Source organism: Salmo trutta, chromosome 25 (assembly GCF_901001165.1).
Source record: "Salmo trutta chromosome 25, fSalTru1.1, whole genome shotgun sequence".
NCBI classification, from domain to species: domain Eukaryota; kingdom Metazoa; phylum Chordata; class Actinopteri; order Salmoniformes; family Salmonidae; genus Salmo; species Salmo trutta.
Genome location: NC_042981.1, coordinates 2,779,235 through 2,792,606, shown reverse-complemented (window position 1 = coordinate 2,792,606; position 13,372 = coordinate 2,779,235). Strand labels below are relative to the sequence as shown.

The window sequence follows — 13,372 nt, the reverse complement described above, 5'->3', positions numbered from 1 at the left end:
GCTCCAGTCACTTGGTCGGGGGCCTGTTGCTCCAGTCACTTGGTCGGGGGCCTGTTGCTCCAGTCACTTGGTCGGGGGCCTGTCGCTCCAGTCACTTGGTCGGGGCCTGTTGCTCCAGTCACTTGGTCGGGGCCTGTTGCTCCAGTCATTTGGTCGGGGCCTGTCGCTCCAGTCATTTGGTCGGGGCCTGTCGCTCCAGTCACTTGGTCGGGGGCCTGTCGCTCCAGTCACTTGGTCGGGGGCCTGTCGCTCCAGTCATTTGGTCGGGGCCTGTCGCTCCAGTCACTTGGTCGGGGGCCTGTCGCTCCAGTCACTTGGTCGGGGGCCTGTCGCTCCAGTCACTTGGTCGGGGGCCTGTCGCTCCAGTCACTTGGTCGGGGCCTGTCGCTCCAGTCACTTGGTCGGGGGCCTGTTGCTCCAGTCACTTGGTCGGGGGCCTGTCGCTCCAGTCACTTGGTCGGGGGCCTGTCGCTCCAGTACCTTGGTCGGGGCCTGTCGCCAGTCACTTGTCGGGGGCCTGTCGCTCCAGTCACTTGGTCGGGGGCCTGTCGCTCCAGTCACTTGGTCGGGGGCCTGTCGCTCCAGTCACTTGGTCGGGGGCCTGTCGCTCCAGTCACTTGGTCGGGGGCCTGTCGCTCCAGTCACTTGGTCGGGGGCCTGTCGCTCCAGTCACTTGGTCGGGGGCCTGTTGCTCCAGTCACTTGGTCGGGGGCCTGTTGCTCCAGTCACTTGGTTCGGGGCCTGTTGTTCCAGTCACTTGGTTCGGGGGCCTGTTGCTCCAGTCACTTGGTCGGGGGCCTGTTGCTCCAGTCACTTGGTTGGGGGCCTGTTGCTCCAGTCACTTGGTCGGGGGCCTGTCGCTCCAGTCACTTGGTCGGGGCCTGTTGCTCCAGTCACTTGGTCGGGGGCCTGTTGCTCCAGTCACTTGGTTCGGGGCCTGTTGCTCCAGTCACTTGGTCGGGGGCCTGTTGCTCCAGTCAGTTGTTCCAGTCACTTGGTCGGGGGCCTGTTGCTCCAGTCAGTTGTTCCAGTCACTTGGTCGGGGGCCTGTTGCTCCAGTCACTTGGTCGGGGGCCTGTTGCTCCAGTCACTTGGTCGGGGGCCTGTCGCTCCAGTCACTTGGTCGGGGCCTGTTGCTCCAGTCACTTGGTCGGGGGCCTGTTGCTCCAGTCACTTGGTTCGGGGCCTGTTGCTCCAGTCACTTGGTCGGGGGCCTGTTGCTCCAGTCAGTTGCTCCAGTCAGTTGTTCCAGTCACTTGGTCGGGGGCCTGTTGCTCCAGTCACTTGGTCGGGGGCCTGTCGCTCCAGTCACTTGGTCGGGGCCTGTTGCTCCAGTCACTTGGTCGGGGGCCTGTTGCTCCAGTCACTTGGTTCGGGGCCTGTTGCTCCAGTCACTTGGTCGGGGGCCTGTTGCTCCAGTCAGTTGCTCCAGTCAGTTGTTCCAGTCACTTGGTCGGGGGCCTGTTGCTCCAGTCACTTGGTCGGGGCCTGTTGCTCCAGTCACTTGGTCGGGGGCCTGTTGCTCCAGTCACTTGGTTCGGGGCCTGTTGCTCCAGTCACTTGGTCGGGGGCCTGTTGCTCCAGTCACTTGGTCGGGGGCCTGTTGCTCCAGTCACTTGGTCGGGGGCCTGTTGCTCCAGTCACTTGGTCGGGGGCCTGTTGCTCCAGTCACTTGGTCGGGGGCCTGTTGCTCCAGTCACTTGGTCGGGGGCCTGTTGCTCCAGTCACTTGGTCGGGGGCCTGTTGCTCCAGTCACTTGGTCGGGGGCCTGTTGCTCCAGTCACTTGGTCGGGGGCCTGTTGCTCCAGTCACTTGGTCGGGGGCCTGTTGCTCCAGTCACTTGGTCGGGGCCTGTTGCTCCAGTCACTTGGTCGGGGGCCTGTTGCTCCAGTCACTTGGTCGGGGGCCTGTTGCTCCAGTCACTTGGTCGGGGGCCTGTTGCTCCAGTCACTTGGTCGGGGGCCTGTTGCTCCAGTCACTTGGTCGGGGGCCTGTTGCTCCAGTCACTTGGTCGGGGGCCTGCTGCTCCAGTCACTTGGTCGGGGGCCTGTTGTTCCAGTCAGTTGGTCGGGGGCCTGTTGCTCCAGTCACTTGGTCCGGGCCTGTTGTTTCAGTCCAGGGCATAAATTTAACACGGTTAGATTTAGATACTGGCGGGTAAGAATGTCCATTGTGGTCAATATGTGGTCAATATGCAGGGCTACAGTGGGAACATTACAGTTGCGAATAAAAACAGTCAAAGTCAAGTATGAGCACGTGTCCGAGTTGCGTTTTATAAACAGGAAAATGCTGCTGTAGCTGTTTTCAAAGTATTTCTACTGTTTTATTTCATAGCTGCTAATCGCACAGAGAAACATGAATCCTATATACCACCTCGCGCTGGGACACTGCCTGGCAGGGGAAGCTGTGTGCACTGAGTGAAGTGCTGAGAGATTCATTTTTTGGATGGCGCTGCACACAGGCACAAAAGATTGTCTCATTTACCGTAAAGTCTACAAAAAGTGAGACTTTGTTCTTGTGTTTCTTTAGTTTTTTACCTTCGTTCTGTTCCCAAGTTCGGTTGTTTTTCAGCTGATAGTGGAAGAGCCAGATCCCAAATCTCAAACACAGACGACGCGCAACAGGATGTGAGTGGCCCCGTTACCACGGTAACCTCCCACCATTAAAAAAAAGGGGCAGCTGAACATTTTGTCTCATCTGATATTTTGGTTAAAAAAAAAACTCAGGTCAACAAAAAAAAAAAATGTTTTTTTGTTTATGTAATTATGTCAGGAAAAATATTTTGCGTGGTAAAAATTAATGGCTGGTATATTTTGTATTTTTTTTTATCTACCTACCACAGTGGCTGGTAGGCCAAAAATAAAATTTTAGGGCCTGGTCCAATCATCAGTTGGTCCGGGCCAGTTGTTACAGTCAGCTGGTCTGAGACTGTTGTTCCGGTCAGATTGTATCTATATATAAATACATGCCATAGTTGTGGCAGCTGTACCCATTTTCCAGATAATGCTCGGACGGGTATCAGGTAACACGGGTAACACGTGACCAAATCACACGCGTGACCAACGTCAAGTTCCGGAAGGTTTTTCTTGATCACAAGATTTGACAGGAGTTGCAGAAATAATTTCCTGAAATAGTTGTGGGAATTCATTCATCTCAAGCAAACATTATCCAATTCGCTCTGAAAGGAAAATGAGGGTACATGTGCAACAATTTGTGCACCTGTGCATGGGTAAGTTAGTGTTAGTTCAGTGGGTAAGTTAGTGTTAGTTCAGTGGGTAAGTTAGAGTTAGTTCAGTGGGTAAGTTAGTGTAAGTTCAGTGCATGGGTAAGTTAGTGTAAGTTCGTGTTAGTTCAGTGGGTAAGTTCGTGTTAGTTCAGTGGGTAAGTTAGTGTTAGTTCAGTGGGTAAGTTAGTGTAAGTTCAGTGCATGGGTAAGTTAGTGTAAGTTCAGTGCATGGGTAAGTTAGTGTAAGTTCAGTGCATGGGTAAGTTAGAGTTAGTTCAGTGGGTAAGTTAGAGTTAGTTCAGTGGGTAAGTTAGAGTTAGTTCAGTGGGTAAGTTAGAGTTAGTTCAGTGGGTAAGTTAGTGTTAGTTCAGTGGGTAAGTTAGAGTTAGTTCAGTGGGTAAGTTAGTGTAAGTTCAGTGGGTAAGTTAGTGTAAGTTCAGTGGGTAAGTTAGTGTTAGTTCAGTGGGTAAGTTAGTGTTAGTTCAGTGGGTAAGTTAGTGTAAGTTCAGTGTCTGGGTAAGTTAGTGTTAGTCCAGTGTCTGGGTAAGTTAGTGTTAGTCCAGTGGGTAAGTTAGTGTTAGTCCAGTGGGTAAGTTAGTGTAAGTTCAGTGGGTAAGTTAGAGTTAGTTCAGTGGGTAAGTTAGTGTAAGTTCAGTGGGTAAGTTAGTGTTAGTTCAGTGGGTAAGTTAGAGTTAGTTCAGTGGGTAAGTTAGTGTAAGTTCAGTGTCTGGGTAAGTTAGTGTTAGTTCAGTGGGTAAGTTAGTGTTAGTTCAGTGGGTAAGTTGGTTGTTCAGTGGGTAAGTTAGTGTTAGTTCAGTGGGTAAGTTAGTGTTAGTTCAGTGGGTAAGTTAGTGTTAGTTCAGTGGGTAAGTTAGTGTTAGTTCAGTGGGTAAGTTAGAGTTAGTTCAGTGGGTAAGTTAGAGTTAGTTCAGTGGGTAAGTTAGTGTTAGTTCAGTGGGTAAGTTAGTGTTAGTTCAGTGGGTAAGTTAGAGTTAGTTCAGTGGGTAAGTTAGTGTTAGTTCAGTGGGTAAGTTAGTGTTAGTTCAGTGGGTAAGTTAGTGTTAGTTCAGTGGGTAAGTTAGTGTTAGTTCAGTGTCTGGGTAAGTTAGTGTTAGTTCAGTGTCTGGGTAAGTTAGTGTTAGTTCAGTGTCTGGGTAAGTTAGTGTTAGTTCAGTGTCTGGGTAAGTTAGTGTTAGTTCAGTGGGTAAGTTAGTGTTAGTTCAGTGTCTGGGTAAGTTAGTGTTAGTTCAGTGTCTGGGTAAGTTAGTGTTAGTTCAGTGGGTAAGTTAGAGTTAGTTCAGTGGGTAAGTTAGTGTTAGTTCAGTGGGTAAGTTAGTGTTAGTTCAGTGTCTGGGTAAGTTAGTGTTAGTTCAGTGGGTAAGTTAGAGTTAGTTCAGTGGGTAAGTTAGTGTTAGTTCAGTGGGTAAGTTAGTGTAAGTTCAGTGCATGGGTAAGTTAGTGTTAGTTCAGTGGGTAAGTTAGTGTTAGTTCAGTGGGTAAGTTAGAGTTAGTTCAGTGGGTAAGTTAGTGTAAGTTCAGTGCATGGGTAAGTTAGTGTTAGTTCAGTGGGTAAGTTAGAGTTAGTTCAGTGGGTAAGTTAGTGTAAGTTCAGTGTCTGGGTAAGTTAGTGTTAGTTCAGTGGGTAAGTTAGTGTTAGTTCAGTGGGTAAGTTAGTGTTAGTTCAGTGGGTAAGTTAGTGTAAGTTCAGTGTCTGGGTAAGTTAGTGTTAGTTCAGTGGGTAAGTTAGAGTTAGTTCAGTGGGTAAGTTAGTGTTAGTTCAGTGGGTAAGTTAGTGTTAGTTCAGTGGGTAAGTTAGTGTAAGTTCAGTGTCTGGGTAAGTTAGTGTTAGTTCAGTGGGTAAGTTAGTGTAAGTTCAGTGGGTAAGTTAGAGTTAGTTCAGTGGGTAAGTTAGTGTAAGTTCAGTGGGTAAGTTAGTGTAAGTTCAGTGGGTAAGTTAGTGTTAGTTCAGTGGGTAAGTTAGAGTTAGTTCAGTGGGTAAGTTAGAGTTAGTTCAGTGGGTAAGTTAGTGTAAGTTCAGTGGGTAAGTTAGTGTAAGTTCAGTGTCTGGGTAAGTTAGTGTTAGTTCAGTGGGTAAGTTAGTGTTAGTTCAGTGGGTAAGTTAGTGTAAGTTCAGTGTCTGGGTAAGTTAGTGTAAGTTCAGTGTCTGGGTAAGTTAGTGTTAGTTCAGTGGGTAAGTTAGAGTTAGTTCAGTGGGTAAGTTAGTGTTAGTTCAGTGGGTAAGTTAGTGTTAGTTCAGTGGGTAAGTTAGAGTTAGTTCAGTGGGTAAGTTAGTGTAAGTTCAGTGTCTGGGTAAGTTAGTGTTAGTTCAGTGGGTAAGTTAGTGTAAGTTCAGTGGGTAAGTTAGAGTTAGTTCAGTGGGTAAGTTAGTGTAAGTTCAGTGGGTAAGTTAGTGTTAGTTCAGTGGGTAAGTTAGAGTTAGTTCAGTGGGTAAGTTAGTGTAAGTTCAGTGTCTGGGTAAGTTAGTGTTAGTTCAGTGTCTGGGTAAGTTAGTGTTAGTTCAGTGGGTAAGTTAGTGTTAGTTCAGTGGGTAAGTTAGTGTTAGTTCAGTGGGTAAGTTAGAGTTAGTTCAGTGGGTAAGTTAGAGTTAGTTCAGTGGGTAAGTTAGTGTTAGTTCAGTGGGTAAGTTAGAGTTAGTTCAGTGGGTAAGTTAGTGTTAGTTCAGTGGGTAAGTTAGTGTTAGTTCAGTGGGTAAGTTAGTGTTAGTTCAGTGGGTAAGTTAGTGTTAGTTCAGTGGGTAAGTTAGTGTTAGTTCAGTGGGTAAGTTAGAGTTAGTTCAGTGGGTAAGTTAGAGTTAGTTCAGTGGGTAAGTTAGAGTTAGTTCAGTGGGTAAGTTAGTGTTAGTTCAGTGGGTAAGTTAGTGTTAGTTCAGTGGGTAAGTTAGAGTTAGTTCAGTGGGTAAGTTAGTGTTAGTTCAGTGTCTGGGTAAGTTAGAGTTAGTTCAGTGGGTAAGTTAGTGTTAGTCCAGTGGGTAAGTTAGTGTAAGTTCGTGTTAGTTCAGTGGGTAAGTTAGTGTTAGTTCAGTGGGTAAGTTAGTGTTAGTTCAGTGGGTAAGTTAGTGTTAGTTCAGTGGGTAAGTTAGTGTAAGTTCAGTGCATGGGTAAGTTAGTGTAAGTTCAGTGCATGGGTAAGTTACTGTAAGTTCAGTGCATGGGTAAGTTAGTGTTAGTTCAGTGTCTGGGTAAGTTAGAGTTAGTTCAGTGGGTAAGTTAGAGTTAGTTCAGTGGGTAAGTTAGTGTTAGTTCAGTGGGTAAGTTAGTGTTAGTTCAGTGGGTAAGTTAGAGTTAGTTCAGTGGGTAAGTTAGTGTTAGTTCAGTGGGTAAGTTAGAGTTAGTTCAGTGGGTAAGTTAGTGTTAGTTCAGTGGGTAAGTTAGTGTAAGTTCAGTGTCTGGGTAAGTTAGTGTTAGTTCAGTGTCTGGGTAAGTTAGTGTTAGTTCAGTGTCTGGGTAAGTTAGTGTTAGTTCAGTGGGTAAGTTAGTGTTAGTTCAGTGGGTAAGTTAGTGTTAGTTCAGTGGGTAAGTTAGAGTTAGTTCAGTGGGTAAGTTAGAGTTAGTTCAGTGGGTAAGTTAGAGTTAGTTCAGTGGGTAAGTTAGTGTTAGTTCAGTGTCTGGGTAAGTTAGTGTTAGTTCAGTGTCTGGGTAAGTTAGTGTTAGTTCAGTGGGTAAGTTAGTGTTAGTTCAGTGGGTAAGTTAGTGTTAGTTCAGTGGGTAAGTTAGTGTTAGTTCAGTGGGTAAGTTAGTGTTAGTTCAGTGGGTAAGTTAGTGTTAGTTCAGTGGGTAAGTTAGAGTTAGTTCAGTGGGTAAGTTAGTGTTAGTTCAGTGGGTAAGTTAGTGTAAGTTCAGTGGGTAAGTTAGTGTAAGTTCAGTGGGTAAGTTAGTGTAAGTTCAGTGCCTGGGTAAGTTAGTGTAAGTTCAGTGCCTGGGTAAGTTAGTGTAAGTTCAGTGCCTGGGTAAGTTAGAGTTAGTTCAGTGGGTAAGTTAGTGTAAGTTCAGTGTCTGGGTAAGTTAGAGTTAGTTCAGTGGGTAAGTTAGTGTTAGTTCAGTGGGTAAGTTAGTGTAAGTTCAGTGGGTAAGTTAGTGTTAGTTCAGTGGGTAAGTTAGTGTTAGTTCAGTGGGTAAGTTAGAGTTAGTTCAGTGTCTGGGTAAGTTAGTGTTAGTTCAGTGTCTGGGTAAGTTAGTGTTAGTTCAGTGGGTAAGTTAGTGTTAGTTCAGTGGGTAAGTTAGTGTTAGTTCAGTGGGTAAGTTAGTGTTAGTTCAGTGGGTAAGTTAGTGTTAGTTCAGTGGGTAAGTTAGTGTTAGTTCAGTGGGTAAGTTAGAGTTAGTTCAGTGGCTAAGTTAGTGTTAGTTCAGTGGGTAAGTTAGTGTTAGTTCAGTGGGTAAGTTAGTGTTAGTTCAGTGGGTAAGTTAGAGTTAGTTCAGTGTCTGGGTAAGTTAGTGTTAGTCCAGTGGGTAAGTTAGTGTAAGTTCAGTGTCTGGGTAAGTTAGTGTTAGTCCAGTGGGTAAGTTAGTGTTAGTTCAGTGGGTAAGTTAGTGTTAGTTCAGTGGGTAAGTTAGTGTTAGTTCAGTGGGTAAGTTAGTGTAAGTTCAGTGTCTGGGTAAGTTAGTGTTAGTCCAGTGGGTAAGTTAGTGTTAGTCCAGTGGGTAAGTTAGTGTTAGTTCAGTGGGTAAGTTAGTGTTAGTTCAGTGGGTAAGTTAGTGTTAGTTCAGTGGGTAAGTTAGTGTAAGTTCAGTGGGTAAGTTAGTGTAAGTTCAGTGGGTAAGTTAGTGTTAGTTCAGTGGGTAAGTTAGTGTTAGTTCAGTGGGTAAGTTAGAGTTAGTTCAGTGGGTAAGTTAGTGTAAGTTCAGTGGGTAAGTTAGTGTTAGTTCAGTGGGTAAGTTAGTGTAAGTTCAGTGGGTAAGTTAGTGTTAGTTCAGTGTCTGGGTAAGTTAGAGTTAGTTCAGTGGGTAAGTTAGTGTTAGTTCAGTGGGTAAGTTAGAGTTAGTTCAGTGGGTAAGTTAGTGTAAGTTCAGTGGGTAAGTTAGTGTTAGTTCAGTGGGTAAGTTAGTGTTAGTTCAGTGTCTGGGTAAGTTAGAGTTAGTTCAGTGTCTGGGTAAGTTAGAGTTAGTTCAGTGGGTAAGTTAGAGTTAGTTCAGTGGGTAAGTTAGTGTAAGTTCAGTGGGTAAGTTAGTGTTAGTTCAGTGGGTAAGTTAGTGTTAGTTCAGTGGGTAAGTTAGTGTTAGTTCAGTGGGTAAGTTAGTGTTAGTTCAGTGGGTAAGTTAGAGTAAGTTCAGTGGGTAAGTTAGTGTACGTTCAGTGGGTAAGTTAGTGTACGTTCAGTGGGTAAGTTAGTGTAAGTTCAGTGCCTGGGTAAGTTAGTGTAAGTTCGTGTTAGTTCAGTGGGTAAGTTAGTGTACGTTCAGTGGGTAAGTTAGTGTAAGTTCAGTGCCTGGGTAAGTTAGTGTAAGTTCAGTGCATGGGTAAGTTAGTGTAAGTTCAGTGCATGGGTAAGTTAGTGTAAGTCCAGTGCATGGGTAAGTTAGTGTAAGTTCAGTGCATGGGTAAGTTAGTGTAAGTTCAGTGGGTAAGTTAGAGTAAGTTCAGCAGTAGTTCTCACCGGCCTTTAAGGTTCTCCAGTTCACGATGATGCAGCATACTCTTCATATGCTCATCCATCTCCTGGAGACACAAGAACACAAACCATTCACACCTAAAGACGGCGTGATATTTATCAAAACAAACCCTTCACATTTAAAGACGGCATGATATTTATCAAAACAAACCTAAAGACGACATGATATTTATCAAAACAAAAGGTTGTGGTGATGAAAGCGCCATCTTTAGGTTTTTAGAAAAGCGCTATAAATGTTTCTTTATATGTCTCTATTTCTTTCCAGGAGGCTTTGAAAAGGTTTTACCTGTTTGGAGCTGTAAACGATCTGACAGAGAATGCACTTTCTTTCCCTCCCCATGTTGGATATTGGTGGTGGGGTTCAGAAATCAGGCCATTACGTACTGTTGGGAGGAAATAAAAAAAAGGAGAATTATTGGAAAAAAAACTGTCTATATAAAAAGCTTCCCTGATTGAACTGACACTGTGCAAATTGTTTGTATAACATGGCTGCTTCAATTTATATATATATATATATATATATATATATATATATATCAGCTGCACAAATACATGTAGGACTATATTATGTTACGTAGAAGCATGCAGGACTGCTGCCAGTGACCAGCTATCCTCTGATGCCCAAGGCCCCAGCAGAGTGTGTATATATGAGACTTGACTGGCAAAGGCCCATCAGCTGGGACAGAGGGGAGCAGAGGTCATCCTCCCACGTCTAGCTGGCTCTTCCTCAACATGCTTAACATCACCACCCAACCCCTAACCCCATCTGGCCTCCCCTGATGGCAGCCCTGCAGCACAGACTCTACTCTGCCAGTCCACATTTTGTGTTACAGCCTGAATTTAAAAATGGATTCAATTCAATTTAGATGTTTTGTCAATGGCCTACCCACAATACCCCATAATGTCAAAGTGAAATAGTTTGTCATTTTTTAAAATGTAAAGTTGAAATGCCTCGTGTCAATAAGTATTCAAGCCCTTTGTTATGACAATCCTAAATAAGTTCAGGAGTCAAAATTAGTTTGAGTTACATAAGTTGCATGGTTTTTGACCCCACACACAGAATTATCTTTAAGGTTCCTTAGTCGAGCAGTGAATTTCAAAACACAAAAGACCAGGGAGGTTTCCCAATGCCTCACAAAGAAGGGCACCTATTGGTGGATGGGTATAAATTAAAAAGCAGACATTGAATATCCCTTTGAGCATGGTGAAGTTATTAATTACACTTTGGATGGTGTATCAAAACACCCAGTCACTACAAAGATACAGGCGTCCTTCCTAACTCAGTTGCCGGAGAGGAAGGAAACCGCTCAGGGATTTCACCATGAGGCCAATGGTGACTTTAAAACAGTTCCAGAGTTTAATGGCTGTGATAGGAGAAAACAGAGGATGGATCAACAACATTGTAGTTACTCCACAATACTAACCTAAATGACAGAGTGAGAAGAAGGAAGCATGTACAGAATAGAAACTATTCCTGGCCTCCCAAAGGGTGCTGCGGTCTAAAGCACTGCATCGCTGTGTTGCAGCGTCGCTACAGCCTGGGGTTCGATCCCAGGCTGTATCACAACCGGCCGTGATAGTGAGCCCCGTTAGGGCGGCGCACAGTTTGGTCCAGGGTCGTCCGGGTTAGAGGAGGGTTTGGCCGGGGGGGGGGGGGGGGGGGGGGGGGGTCTCTACTTGGCCAATCGCGCTAGCGACTCTGTGGCGGGTCGGGCGTCGCAACCGGCTGACTTCGGTCGTCAGTTGAACAGTGTTTCCTCTGACGCATTGGTGCTGCTGGCTTCCGGGTTAAGAAGCGAGGTTAGGCGGTCATGTTTCGGAGGACGCATGACTCTACGTTCGCCTCTCCCCCTGAGCCCGTTGGGGAGTTGCAGCGATGAGATAAGATAGTAATCACGAAATTGAGAAGAGAAAAAAAATACAAATAAAAGGAATACAAATATTCCAGAACATGCATCCTGTTTGCAACAAGGCCCTAAAGTAAAACTACGAAGAATGTGGCAAAGCAATTGTTCCTGGAGAGATACCCTCCTGTAGGTTTTAACTCCAACCCTGTTCCTGGAGAGATACCCTCCTGTAGGTTTTAACTCCAACCCTGTTCCTGGAGAGATACCCTCCTGTAGGTTTTAACTCCAACCCTGTTCCTGGAGAGATACCCTCCTGTAGGTTTTAACTCCAACCCTGTTCCTGGAGAGACACCCTCCTGTAGGTTTTAACTCCAACCCTGTTCCTGGAGAGATACCCTCCTGGAGGTTTTAACTCCAACCCTGTTCCTGGAGATACCCTCCTGTAGGTTTTAACTCCAACCCTGTTCCTGGAGAGACACCCTCCTGTAGGTTTTAACTCCAACCCTGTTCCTGGAGAGATACCCTCCTGTAGGTTTACACTCCAACCCTGTTCCTGGAGAGATACCCTCCTGGAGGTTTTAACTCCAACCCTGTTCCTGGAGAGGGTTTGGAGTTCGACTCTCCCACCCATAGCCTCTCCACCGGCCCTGCTGTCTGGCTCTGGAGCTGTTCTATCACCAGGTCATCCAAATGGCATCCTATTCCCTATGTAGGGCAGTAATTTAGACCAGGACTGGCACCCTATTCCCTATGTAGTGCACTACTTTTAACCAGGACTGGCACCCTATTCCCTATGTAGTGCACTACTTTAGACCAGGACTGGCATCCTATTCCCTATGTAGGGCAGTAATTTGTAACAGTAGTCCACTATATATAGGGAAAATTACCATTTGAGATGTACTCTTGAGTCTAGAATTAGACTAGTGTGAACTCTGTGGACTGGCAGAGTCTGTGCTGCAGGGCTGCCATCAGGGGAGGCCAGATGGGGTTAGGGGTTGGGTGGTGATGTTAAGCATGTTGAGGAAGAGCCAGCTAGACGTGGGAGGTGGGAAAGATGACCTCTGCTCCCCTCTGTCCCAGCTGATGGGCCTTTGCCAGTCAAGTCTCATATATACACACACACACACACACACACACACTCCGCTGGGGCTTTGGGCAGTCAGAGGATAGCTGGTCACTGGCAGCAGTCCTGCATGCTTGTAAGTAACATAATATAGGCACTGTATATGGTTCAGTTTACCACAGCGGTAAAACCGAATATCCAATATACAACTAACTTTACCTAGTTTCAGGATGTATACCAATTAATTGTGTATTACAGCCTGATTAAATCCGACTAACGTTTGTGGGTGTGTGTGTGCAGTAGCGACCCGTCATTCAGGGCTTTGACCCGTTTAGCTATTAAGAAATAAAGTTTTTAGTTTATTTGTTGCCTGTTTTGCTTGTTATTTTGGCATTAATGTGTGTCACATATCAGTTTGCAAACAATGTAAAAAATTTTTTTCAATAATTGAGTTAATAAAGCCACATACAAACATGGTTTCTTTTTTGCTTTCTTGAGTAAAGCAGCTCCAAAATGCAGGTGTTTCAGCCCAGCTCAGTGCTTTCTGTGTTGGTGGGGCATCTCCATAATGCAGGTGTTTCAGCCTAGCTCAGTGTTTTCTGTGGTGGTGGGGCATCTCCATAATGCAGGTGTTTCAGCCTAGCTCAGTGTTTTCTGTGGTGGTGGGGCATCTCCATAATGCAGGTGTTTCAGCCCAGCTCAGTGCTTTCTGTGGTGGTGGGGCATCTCCAAAATGCAGGTGTTTCAGCCCAGCTCAGTGCTTTCTGTGGTGGTGGGGCATCTCCATAATGCAGGTGTTTCAGCCCAGCTCAGTGCTTTCTGTGGTGGTGGGGCAGCCAGTGGAAAATACAGAGCAAAGAGGTTGGTAATGTTCTTTAGTTGCGCTGTGTTTTGGCTCAGTGTTTTGTCACTCATGGGGACACTCCATCACTGCAAAATCTACAGGGAGAGCTCGAAAATTCAAGCCCCTTGGATGCTGCCATAGTTACATTAAAAGTGCCCATCCAAGGAGGCTCAAGGTCATTGGCCACAGATAAAAATTAGTTCAAATCACACTATATCTACCGTAGCTTTGATTGGACTGATGTCCATTCATCATACTTTCAAAATCTGAGCTAGTAGTCATCATCATGAATCAAGTAGACAATCTACTGGCAAATCCTTTTCAATCCTTGTAAATTATGAAGAGAAATTATAGATAAAAACCTATGGGTGCTCATCGGCCATAAACATTACAGAACAAGTTGGAAATTGCAAATTCAACCCGGAGTGGTTTGGAAGGAATCAGTGGCTAACTACAAAGCAATCAATAGGCTCTTTTTCCAAACTTAAAAAGATACACATTCACACATTCACATGCAACACCATCAGCCAGAAAAGATTGAATACATTGGCCATGCTGTCAATCCTGCATGACTTCCTGCCACCTTCCTGTTTAAGTGAGCACAGCACAACAAGGTGAGTTCAAAAATGTTTTGTATCCTGCTGCATAAATTATGTAATATGCCAGGGAGGTATGTATACTGTAGCTAAGCTGTTAGTGGCCCATGTGCCTCACCCTAATAATTTGGTCCCTTTCCCCCCTCATAACTTAGCCTACTTTGCCTGAC

At 45.5% G+C, this 13,372-nt stretch overlaps 1 protein-coding gene across 3 annotated transcripts in view; it reads right to left on the bottom strand.

Annotated features, from left to right (window-relative positions):
- znf106a (zinc finger protein 106a) overlaps positions 1–13,372 on the bottom strand; it is a 44,713-nt gene that overhangs the window by 30,144 nt on the left and 1,197 nt on the right. For all 3 annotated transcript variants that reach the window (XM_029712609.1, XM_029712610.1, XM_029712611.1), the window contains exons 2-3: positions 9,139–9,235; positions 8,838–8,899 (exon numbers count right to left, since the gene is read on the bottom strand). In XM_029712609.1, the coding sequence (XP_029568469.1) occupies positions 8,838–8,899; positions 9,139–9,192 (116 nt within the window). In that variant the 5' untranslated portion in view covers positions 9,193–9,235. The remainder of the gene's footprint in view (positions 1–8,837; positions 8,900–9,138; positions 9,236–13,372) is intronic.